Source organism: Tachypleus tridentatus, chromosome 10 (assembly GCF_004210375.1).
Source record: "Tachypleus tridentatus isolate NWPU-2018 chromosome 10, ASM421037v1, whole genome shotgun sequence".
NCBI classification, from domain to species: domain Eukaryota; kingdom Metazoa; phylum Arthropoda; class Merostomata; order Xiphosura; family Limulidae; genus Tachypleus; species Tachypleus tridentatus.
Genome location: NC_134834.1, coordinates 172,589,921 through 172,602,631, shown reverse-complemented (window position 1 = coordinate 172,602,631; position 12,711 = coordinate 172,589,921). Strand labels below are relative to the sequence as shown.

Here is a 12,711-nt window from a genome sequence, read left to right as displayed (position 1 = left end):
AATGAAGGTTTTTATTCCTCAAACTAATAATATCCACAAAATATTTTATATAATTGCTACTTTGTATGGGTTTCTTATAACTGAGATTATTAGCTAAATATATTAGGTAATAAAACTGATTTTGAGTATAATAATTTAAGCTTTTCTAATTTTTTTTAAGTATCTTATGTTCTGTAAGATCTTATCTTTTAGTTAAACTAATATTTCATGTTGCTCAGGTGGAATGGTGTACTGGGGTAAAGAGCCTGTTCCACCCCCAAAAACAACAATAGAGAACAATCGTCCATACTTAATTCCTCGATTGCCACACAAATATGATTCCTCCAACATTGCAGCTACTGCTTTTGGACTCTTGGTGCATGTAGCGAGGCAAGCAGTGATTCAAAAAGAAATTGTTAGGTGGCTTAGTTCACAGAGGTTAACAGATGGTGGATGGGCATCCACTCAGGTGAGGAGCTCAGTTATTTAGTAAATTTGGAGAAGTTCTCCAAAATCTTATTGCAAATAAATATTGTATACATTTATAAGTAGTTACAGTATTGTTTTTCTAAACCACGTTTATAGTAAATATATTTTTTTCTTAATAATACTACTTTTATGAAAACGTTTAAAATACTTCAAGTTTAATCATTTCTTAGCTTTCAAGAAAGTGTGATTTACACAGATTACGTTTCTATTATGATGCATTAAAATTGCACTGATAGTTTAATGATTAAAATTATAAAATACCAACATGTTTTTATTAATTATATATAATGCTAGGATAACTTTTACCTGACAACTTTCTTGTTGTGAACCATATATTTAATACAAGAAAATACTTTTATTTGTTATATTCCAGTTTGATAACCAATTTATATCAATTATTGATATGAACATTTACAAATTTAGTTTGAACTTGATAATTAGTGTTTAGCTTGCTTTTAGGATGTCAAGATTTTTCAGTACCTATAACTTTGTTTGAATATATATCAGAAAATAGAGGATAACATTTTCATTAGTGTTTTGTTATAATGAGTTTTTTAAGTTAATCTTAGATCTGTTGAAATTTGTCACTATTTAAAAGATAAGATTCTCACTTCAATGTATTTTAAAGCTACATAATTACAAATTTATAATTATTTAGTAGACACAGTTACTGCTTATAAAAATGTTAATTTTATCATTACACTTTGTGAATACTTGGATGTATGTTATTAGCTCATCAAAATTCCATTTAATTAAATGTATTTTATGATAACCTGTAGGATACAATTATAGCTTACCAAAGTTTGATGGAATATGCTGTCCAGTCCAGGCTTAGCGATGTTATTGGCATCTCACTAACTGTTGAAGTTCCCTCTACACCAGGTTTTACTAAACATCTATACATAGGAAAAGACAACTTATCTCAGCTTCAAAGTCTTGAGGTTAGTGATGTCAAAACAAATTGAACTTCAATGTAAAAAGTACTCAAATTTACCCTTTTTATGAAGTGTTCATATACAATTCTTATATACATAGTTTGTTTTATAAGATAATACCATAAACCATTAATAGGTATAATCTATGTTGTAGCTCAAAATAAAGACAAAATGTGTGCTTTAAGTTTTAAAAAAACAACAGAATGTTATTCTTAATACTCTGTCTCAAAAGTTAAACTTCATATAAGAAAAATTGAGCTGCAACATAACAAGATAAGTTAATTCAATTTAACTCTTTTATATTTTTATATGATATTCTACAAAGAAAGTTAAATACTCAATTTATCTCTTTCTCATTTATTATTGCTGATAATTTGATTTTCATTTTAGATCCCAAATGCATGGGGGCCAGTTATTGTTAAAGCTCAGGGATCAGGACTGGGAATATTACAAATGTCTATACAGTATAATGTTGACTGGAATCACCTGCTAACTCCACCCCCTGTAAAATCATTCTCTCTCAAAGTACGAGGTCATTTTTATGGTCGAAATAGCTCCCATGTTGCATTTCATTCATGCCAAAGGTAAAAAGTATGATATTTTAAAAATGTTTAGTTGTAATTAACTATAATTAATTAATGTTAACTATTGTTATGTCATAAAAGACTGTTTAGCATTGATATTACTAATTAATTTATTTTGTGAGTGAATATTTTATGATTGTTTAGTTTCTTCATATCAAGAAAGTTAGAAGCAGTTATTTTAAAGTAAATATTGTGACAACTTTAGTTACATAATTCAGTAAAAATCATATGTCGTGTTTATAACTCATTAATGTCAAGATTTATTGATGTTCAAGATATATACTGAGTAGATGATTTAGTAATAACTACTATGAGATGAGGGGAAAACAACAGACAGACATTAGCAGAAGAGACTAAAGTCATGGTCAAGACGAAATTTAACATGAAGTCAACTGCCATATAAGTCACAGGTCTAACAGTATGAAAGAATAATTTATCTTGTCAAAGGGTGTTTTAAAGCAATTGAATCTGGACTTTGACTAAAACAGACAGTTATTGAAAGTAAGCTTAAATACAGAAAAGCAGATGAGCATCAAAAGTTTAAGAAACAACTGCAGTAACTCAGTGAGGCAGAGTAAGTACATTATGCACAGGATACTAATGAGATAAAAATAAAGAAGGGTATTTCAACTTGTAAACTGAAATTCTGTAGTAATGGAATAGGCCTAAGTGGGCTTTAGAAAAGAAGAGAACTATATAGTGTTTATGATATACCTATGATCTCTCTAGTGTAGAGAATTTCCAAATATATATATTATTTTCAAAACAAATGAAGTGAATGCTGTTTGTTTATTTTTTAAATTTACTTTCAACAAGTCACAGGTATCTACCACAGAAGATTCCTTGACCCAAAAACAACACACAGTATATATTTTAACTTAGTGTGTGTATACAGTCATGTGAAAAAGTTAGGACACCCTATGAAAGCCTGTGTATTTGTGTAACATTTTTGGATATATAGATATTTAATCTCAATTTCAACAATACTGAGAGATTATAGGAATATAACTAAACAATTAAAACTGAAGAAAACACTTTTCAAGATCTTCTGTAAATGTAATTCTACAAAAATGCATATTCTAACTGAGGAAAAAGTTAGGACACCCCACATTTATTCCCACTTAAAATGGCTCAACTCACACACAGGTGTATCACACCAGGTGCACATGATTAGAAGATCGTTACTCAGCATTTTGAATGAGGCTTGCCCTATTTAAATCTCAGACATTTAGTTTTGTGTGCTCATGACTGTTGAAGTGAGAGTGAGCACCATGGTAAGAGCAAAAGAGCTGTCTGAGGCCTTCAGAAAGAAAATTTACCAGTTCATGAGTCTGGTAAGGGATTTAAAAAGATCCCGAAAGATTTTGAAATCAGCCATTCCACTGTCTGGAAAATAGTCAACAAGTGGAGGGCTTTCAAAACAACTGCCAACATGCCCAGGTCAGGTCGTCCAAGCAAGTTCACCTCGAGAGCAGACTGCAAGATGCTAAAAGAGGTCTCCAAACACCCTAACATGTCATCACGGGACCTATAGCAGTCTTTGGCTACTGTTTTGTGAAAGTGCATGCCTCTACAATCAGAAAGAGACTGCACAAGTTTAACTTGCATGGGAGGTGTGCAAGGAGGAAACCTTTGCTCTCTAAGAGAAACATCAAGGCCAGACTGAAGTTTGCCAGAGAGAATGTAGACAAAGACCAGGACTTTTAGAATAATGTTCTTTGGACAGATGAGTCTAAAATAGAATTATTTGGACACCAGAACAGAGGATATGTTTGGTATAAACTAAATACAGCCAATCATAGAATTCACCATGAATTCTACTGTGTATCAGAGGGTGCTTGAGGATTATGTGAGACCATCTGTATGAAAACTAAAGCTGAAGTGGAACTGGACCCTGCAACACAACAATGACCCAAAACATACCAGTAAATCCACCAAGGACTGGCTGAAAACTAAGAAATGGAGAGTCCTGGAATGGCCGAGTCAAAGCCCAGATCTTAATCCCATTGAGATGCTGTGGGGTGACTTGAAATGAGCTGTACATGCAAGAAACCCCTCAAACATCTCACAGCTGAAAGAATTCTGCATTGAGAAATGGGGCAAACTTTCTTCAGACCAATGTCAGAGACTGCTAGATGGTCACAAGAAGCATCTCACTGTAGTTATTTCAGCCAAAGGGGGTAACACTAGCTATTAGGGGATAAAGTGTCCTAACTTTTTCTCAGTTAGAATACGCATTTTTGTAGAATTACATTTACAGAAGATCTTGAAAAGTCTTTTTTTCAGTTTTAATTGTTTAGTTATATTCCTATAATCTCTCAGTATTGCTGAAATTGAGATTAAATATCTATATATCCAAACATGTTACACAAATACACAGGCTTTCATAGAGTGTCCTAACTTTTTCACATGACTGTATATGTAAATGATATAAAAATGTAAGTTTTTTGACAACTAACTATTAATATTATGTAGAATATCATTAAAAGTAAAATTAAACAAAAATTTTAAGTTTATATCTTATTTTAACATATTGACTTCTCAATGTTAGAATACCAATCAGTGCCAAAAATAACAGCTATTATGACATTTATAAACTTTCAGAAATTATTGCCATGTTTTCTGTTCTAAATTTTAGTTGTTCAAGAAGTAAAAGTTTAGGAAATTTATCAGCTTGTAAAAGCTTTAATATCCTACATTTTATTTTACACTTTATCTGTTCAGTAAGGGAGATTAAATCTATTAACTCCACAATTGCAATAGGGCCTTTCAGTTTTTTAAGTAAATTTTTATCAAATATTTACACATCAAACTGCTCCTGGTTCCATGACTGTTGGTTAAATGAGATCTAATAACTTAAGAATCATCCAGAAATATTCAAACAGATTCTACTAATTACTGCTTAGTGTGGTCTTCTATGTAGTTTAGATAGGAAATGAATGTTTCACCAAGTTTGTTTTTGAAAATTCTTTAAAACAAGCAAAAAATACAAAATTACTCAAAATGTGGACCTTGCTAATAGTGAGCAGTATAAAAACAGACCAGTTATTTGAGGGTGTGAAACATCAGCTAGTAGAATTTTTTTTTCTGTTTTAAATCTTTGCTATTCAGAAATTAAAAAAGTAGCCACTTCATATCATCAGCATCAATAGAATTTAACATGGTGGTGTTTTTCAATTTTACAATGTCTGTCAGGGAGGAGAAAGAGGAATGATGACTATTTATCATGTTGTCCCCCAGTGACTCAGCGGTACGTCTGTGGAGTTAAAAAAAACTGGGTTTTGATACCCGTGGGGGGCAGAGCACAGATAGCTCATTTTGTAGTTTTGTGCATAATTAAAAATATATATCTGTTTTTCCTTTCATGTTTTAAAACCTTTTAAGAATTAAAAAAATGAAGCCAGTTGAATATTTATCAGAGTCTAAAAGATGAATTGTTTAAGGATAATGCTTTACAAAAGAGTATCCTTGAGTTATAAATTTAACTTAAAAAATGCAGAGCATGCATGATACTACATTTTTATGAAAGTTCAAGTTTTATAACTGTAGGTAATAATTATTTTAATTATGCTTGAAGTTATATGTAATGAAGATGAACCATAATAATCATTTTTAGATTTAATTTGGTCACATTAAATTGTAGCTTAGGATTTGCACAGCTTTAAAAGAGTTAATTATTTATATGATTCTGAAACTTTTCAGAGGCACTTTGATATCTTAGAGTAGATTATGAGAAAAATAAATACAAATTACGTAATTCTTCATTAAACATATGCAGAATGATATTGTGTTAATATATTAGAACACTTTTGATACAGCTGTCAGTTAACAGCGATGACTATATATTTCAACCCTGCTAGTAGTGCAATTAAAATTTTAATTTAATAATTTGGTGGAGATAGTTAGTGTATGACATTTACTGTCCACCTGTCTCCCTTGAAAAGTCACATTGGTTCATCTGCTTAAGAGAACAGTTGATTTTGAAAATTTCCAGCTGCCAAGTGAGAGATCTTAGCTAATTACATAGTGGTTATGTTATGTGTTTAATTATATAAATACCTTATTTATTTAGTATTTTGTCCACATTGCAACAGATCGTTTGAAAAGTATAGTATTTAATATGACAAGTGTCTTTGTATTTATTGTTGAAACTGTTATTCTGCCATTTGTATTTTCTCTATAGATGGATTAATCAGCGAGAAAGTATAGTGAGTGGAATGGCAGTCTTAGAAGTTGGTATACCTACAGGCTATTTCATTCAACAGCAAGAACTGGATGAATACATCAGGTCTCGTAGGGTACGGAACCTACAAGAGGCTAGATTTAGCAACAGGAAAGTCATCTTCTATTTTGATTATGTAAGTTTTTCTTATAAAGAAAAATTAAACGTTTGAGCATAAAATAACTTGTATACGTTAGATAAAGAATATCCTTAAATTTGAGTTGAGTTTGCTGGGATTATCTTGAAACAAGAAACATTTTAGACTTTTCTTCATCAAAAAAGTAGATGTATCCTTTATCCTGAAGCTATCAAAAGGCATAATGTGCTTACTGTGTTGAAAGTTCCAGTAGTGGAGAAGACTCTTAACATTAAAGAACATCTTTTACTTACCATTACTACTAATAACATTTCATCTTTGAATACCTTAATATTTTTTTTATTTTTGGCCTACATTTAATTAAGATGACAGGAAATAAATACAGAATATTTAAAATAGGTTTATGTATATATATTTCTTAGTTCTTCAACTTTCATATCTTATTACTACAGAATAAGCACTGATATTAAAATCAAAGCACTTTCCTCTTTCAAACATATGTGATTATTAAACCAAGCTTTTTACAGAAGCAATAATTATGAAATCTTGTTATATTGGTTCATTTTAACTATTAGATTACATAACTTAATTTGTATAATAAATATTATTTTGTGACTACAGTATTTCCAATCTAATTCTTACATTATATACATTAATATTTACATGTCCTGTCTATCAATTGTAAGGCTTTCTTACTTATATAAGTATGAATATATACTGTGTTTTTGTTGGACTTCATATTCTTCTACGGTAGGTTTGTGTGATTGATGGTGGTAAATTCAAAAAATAAACATACAGCACTCATTTTACTTGTTTCTTAAAGAATATACATATTTTGAAATAGTTAAATGTATGAACAACAGATTGTTTACTCTACAGAGAACACAGGCATATCAGAAATGCTGTATAGTTTTCTACTTCTTGTCAAAAATGTCCACTTAGGCTTATTCAATTTCTGTAGAATTTCAATTGGCAAGTCAAACTATTCTTCTCTATTGTACCACCAAATTATTCAAAAATAGTTCACATACTTCATCATGGAGTTACCAAAATTATATCCTGTACTTTTAAAATTTTCTGCTCTCATTTCTTTTTTTCTATTTCTGAGAATTGTCTCTATATTTTTAAAGTACTCTGAGGCTAGCTCAATTACTTTGAAATTATCTCTGATGAAAATAAACTATTCTTTTTTCTCTAACTGTTAGTTTTCCTCTAACATGTTAATCATTAGGCCTTTTGCTCCTTTAGTTAACCTTACACTTGAACTTTACTTTGGTTAAGCTTCTTCTTAAACTTTTTTATCTGTTCACTGTATTCTCAACATAAGTGGATTACAGACACAACTTCAAATAATTGCCTTCTTTTAACTTTTTTTATAATAAAAACTAAACAATCATAAAATATTAATTCACAAAATAAACTAATTAATATCTACACTAAATGGTCTCTTACATTATGACATTTGTCCACTTTGTATATTGTTAAATCCTGATGGTATTCTACAGTTTTTGCCACGTTTTTCTCATGATTCTGTACATCTTTGAATAATGAAACTAAAGTGCACTTACTTAAGACATTCTAAATACTTTATTGCACCTGTTGTTACAATGAATTCAACACCTTTTTTGTTGTTATTTTCACCGATGGCTAGCCTTAATACTGGATATGTTGAACTGGTTTGAATTTACGTTTGTATTGACTAACTGTATTTGTGGATTAAATCTGGATTTCAGAGCTGTCAATTCAGTTTTTAATATTTACTACACTTTAACCTCTGGGTGTGTTGTGAGAGTGATGACAGTCAAATTCTTAGCATAAATGGCTGGTAGTAGGTTACTGCTGACTGCTTGACTTTATTCTCACTAGGAGCTCCAAATTAGGAATGGTGGCAAATAATCGTGTAGCTTTACTGTAATTAACTACAAAATATGAGTAATCGTTTTCTTCTATGTAAATTCACATATAACAGTGGTCTATTAGTTTTTAAATTTTAAACTAGTTTTCAAGCACTTTTATCATTAGTTAACTGAGAAACAGTTTCATTGCATTATCTACTGTCATGGTCTAGGTTTATTATTATATTAATTTTAATCAAGATTGTGGAACATTTATGATAATTAGAATGGTGTACTAATTGGATGTTTGTGCTTAAACTTCGTTTTTGAGAGACTTTAAATCCTACTGTAGAAAAACGATCATATTTAACAATTAGGCATCTTTTCTTTTACCATATCTTCAATTTAACGTTTAAGGGAGAATTACTTGATCTTTTAATTGACCTTTGATAGAAAAAAAATCTTTCTACACCTAGAAATTTTTAATACCTTTTATGGTGTTCATTTGCTTATGTGTCTTTATTTATATTCTGTGTGTGGACTTAACTTTAACTCACTCTTTAGTTGTGATTGTAATAATTCTTAACTTTTAGAAGGAAAAGTTCAGTTACCAAACACACCATTTCCTCTTAAGAATTTATACATATATAGAACTGGGCATGGTATAGCATTGAACTTTGTATGATTGGTACTTTTGTATCCCAATAATTTTTAAAAGCTACACTACTAAAACATTAAATAAAAATATTGTCTCTAACCTCTGAGTTGATCCAAGGAATGAATTATTTTCCATTTTTAATAGTTGGATGCCACAGATACCTGCGTGTCCTTTACAGTTTATAGGTGGTACCCTGTGGCTAACATGACAAGATACCTTACAAGCAGGGTTTATGAATACTACACACCAGGTAGGTTGTTGAATCAGTTTGCTATTTATTACTTTAGAATATCGACAAGGCAACAGTATTTACTTCAGATGTAGGGTTGTGGATGTGCTTTAACACGTGATGAAATATTTGTCTATTTGATCAGGTAGCAACTATTAGAGTTTATTTTGTAACACCAAACATATTGTGAGCTCTTACTTTCAAAATATTGAAGCTTCTTTGGAGTTCCAAAACCAAACAACTGTAAATTTTGAATATTTAAAAGATTTTTTTTTTTTCTTTTAGTTGTGTCTTAAGCAAATATAAAGTTCAACTTATGGTGTTAGTGATGTGTAAGTGTAATTTAAGATGCTGCTGTTACATTTATCTTCTCCATCCTAGAACGCTACAATGAAACAATGTATGATGTTTACCATCTTTATGCACTGGACATCTGTCAGGTGTGTGGATCATATCAATGTCCATATTGTCCTGTATTTAGTTGGGCCTCTACTCTCCATCCTGACTTTCTTGTATACCTGAGTTTCACAGTATTTATTCTTTTTGTTAATGTCTTTAGAGATTACTAGTTCTAATTATCCAAGAAAATAAATGCCTATTCCCTGACCAAATAACTTGTTTTTGAATAATGGATTAAGTAAAATATCATGAAACTGGTATCCTAACTTTTAAAAATAGTTTTCTTTAATGAGTTGTGATAAATGTCATTTGTTAAGTGAATGAGTAAGTAGTTAAAGTTGTTTATGAATATCATTTATAATATGAATCTCAGATTGAGATATGTCATTAATATACAATTTCTATACTCACTTTGCAACCTTTGTTTTTACTGTCTACATTGTATGTTTTATTTACCACCTTTGTTATAAACTTGTTTTTGGTGGGTTTATTAGGAAACATTTTACTATATAATTAATTTAAGGGGTTATTATGCAATGTCTTTTCTATGTTTTGAAGTAATTGTTTCAGTCAAGTAAGCAGCTAAGAGCTTGTACTTTAAATTGAAACATTAACTGCTAATTATAAACCTAAGTAGTTAGGAAAAGAACTATTGTTTGGAGCAGTATTAAATAATTGAGAAGAGATGGGAAGTACTCCATTCAAGTGAAAGTTTTTTTTTTGTTTTAATATTTAATTCTTATCTTCATAACAAATTCTTTCCTCTATTATAATTTCAGAAATAGGAGTCCTTTATCAAGAGTGACAAATAAATTATGATTAAGTTAAACACTCATTTTATATTCATGCATTTTGTTTGTTTTTTTATTAAAGATTGTATACTAAAGTAAATAGCATTACTTTAATAATAAAGACTATTATTTAAGTTATACATAAACTTAAATACAATATCATATTTAAGTTTATGTATAACTTAAATCTGATACTTTTCATTTTGGTTTAAAACATTTGTATTGCTTCATACACAATTATTTCTTTTATCAATAAATTGTTTAAGTTAAATAGTAAATATTTCTTATATCAATAGAGAACAGGAGTGAAATTTATAACAGTATTAGAAACACTTTTACTAAACATAATGCAATATACATGTCTCAGAACAAAAAAACAATACTACTGTAATATAATTTTTCATCAGCAGATATAGTTATACATATATTTAAATTAAGTTATTGCTGTGTTAATTTTTAATGCAGTCTTAAAATTATAAACTGTCAGTATTACACTGTACTAATATTAATGTTAAACTGTAGTAATATGTTTAAATAAAGATTCTATCCCATGTGTATTAATAAAATCTCAACTTGTTTCTCAGAGATCCAATTGACTAATTACAGAATCCGTCCATATTATTTAGGACATTGTTACTTAAGGATGGTACTTACGTTTTGTTGTTTTTTGTTTTTTTTAAGTATAATAACTTACCATTTCTCTAATTTTTATGTAGTTAATTGGTCCATATAGCATGATATTTAACTTAGTATATTCATTTTCATCATATACTTTGTGAAAAAAGTAGCAAGTATGTCTAAAGACTTTTTCGTGGAGGTAGTGATAAATGACAGTGTTAGGAATGATGATGACAATACCCATGTTATTTAATGTAATACATTGTTTTATTTTCAATAAATGATGTATGAATTAACAAAAAAGCTAAGTATTACCACGTTTTCTCAGGCAATTAAAAAAAAACATCTTAATTTGTCATTTCAATGGCTCCAATCTCATTGTTGTTCATTAGTATAGATTTGCAATTAATTATTTTTCATGGTTTAAGTAATTTTTTTGCTTAAACAGAATTTCAAGATATATTAGATTTCAAAATAGGAACTACACATTTGGAAATATATTATCATTGATTTTCAGATTTGGTGTATTACTTTCCCAACCAGCACCTAGAAGTAATTTTAATATATAAAATTTGAAGAACACTAGTATTTTCATTAATATACCAGTTCTGTCCATGTACAGATTGTGGTTATAAAAAAAAAAAATGGTGCTATTTAGAATTCTTGCTAGTTTATATCATCTTATGCCTTCCCTTATCAGGAATTACCTATGAGTGATGGAAATTATGAATCACTGTTTTATAGATTTTAAAACAGCAATTCATGATAGGGATTGCACAAAACCCTAACAGAACATTTATGGAAAAAACACGTTAACCAGTAAAGATTCCATTCAAACATCATAATCTTATTGTAAATGATATTACCCCCTTGCAGTTAGCTTTCATAAAAATATCTCAGTGGTTTTCTATTTAAAAAAAACTTAAATGCAAGGTGAAACAGGAATTGCTAGATGAAGATTATTTGACTCGCATATAGATATTCAGTGTATTGTACACTGTACAGTTGGTGTCTCTAGGGAGCCAACCCAAATATTAGGTATGAAGTTAAGTAAAAAATAAAAATCAGTGCATATTAAAATTTATTACACACATTCATAGAATAATTACCTTAAAATAAACAAAGGTTCGTGTAATGTTTTAGATGTCTGTTTTTTTTAGTTGTTTTGTTTGAGGTTGATCTTTATGGTTACAATTTTATATGTACTTAATCGAGTTCTCTTAGTCTTGACATAGATTTGCCAACTGCAATATGCATTAGGTATAGAGAACTTAGCTACACTGAAACTATAACTGCTTACAATATTTTCAAGTTAGTCTCCATGGTACACTGTAGCTTAACATTTAATGTCTCAAACTAATGCAATTTAATAGTTACAATAAATCACCATGGAGTGTATCAGCTAGCTCTGTTTATTATCATTACAATATATTAGGTTAGCTACAATATCAAGTAAACCTTGGCCCAGAATTGAGCATAAAAAAACTAGCAAAGAAATTTTAAAAAATTGGGAATCTACAAAATAGCAAGTACTAGTGAAACAAGGCTGGAAATATGGTAGAAATTATTAACTCAAAATACAAATGTCTAGTTTGACTCCATCTAATTTAATTCCAGGTAACAGCATGAACTCAGGATAAGGGTTTGTAGGTTGAGTAAATAATGATGACAGTATATCCAGCCTTTTTGTTTTTTACAATCCTCATTTGCAATGTTTTTAAATTCCCAATTTGTTTTATCTTGTCAACAAACACGTTGTATATTAAAGACAGTTGAACTTCTAACTTAAGATAACTTGCAACCCTCTTCATAAGTAAAATATGGTTGATAGTTGTAATGTATAACCAAAAGCATGAGGCAATTCTAACATCAAAA

General features: G+C 29.6%; 1 protein-coding gene across 2 annotated transcripts in view; it reads left to right on the top strand.

The window, feature by feature from the left end:
- LOC143230921 (CD109 antigen-like) overlaps window positions 1–11,139 on the top strand; it is an 83,990-nt gene extending 72,851 nt beyond the window's left edge. For both annotated transcript variants that reach the window (XM_076465245.1, XM_076465244.1), the window contains exons 30-35: window positions 219–448; window positions 1,248–1,409; window positions 1,794–1,987; window positions 6,171–6,345; window positions 8,944–9,049; window positions 9,410–11,139. In XM_076465245.1, coding sequence (XP_076321360.1) covers window positions 219–448; window positions 1,248–1,409; window positions 1,794–1,987; window positions 6,171–6,345; window positions 8,944–9,049; window positions 9,410–9,597 — 1,055 coding nt within the window. In that variant the 3' untranslated portion in view covers window positions 9,598–11,139. The remainder of the gene's footprint in view (window positions 1–218; window positions 449–1,247; window positions 1,410–1,793; window positions 1,988–6,170; window positions 6,346–8,943; window positions 9,050–9,409) is intronic.
- The last annotated feature ends 1,572 nt before the right edge of the window (window positions 11,140–12,711 follow it).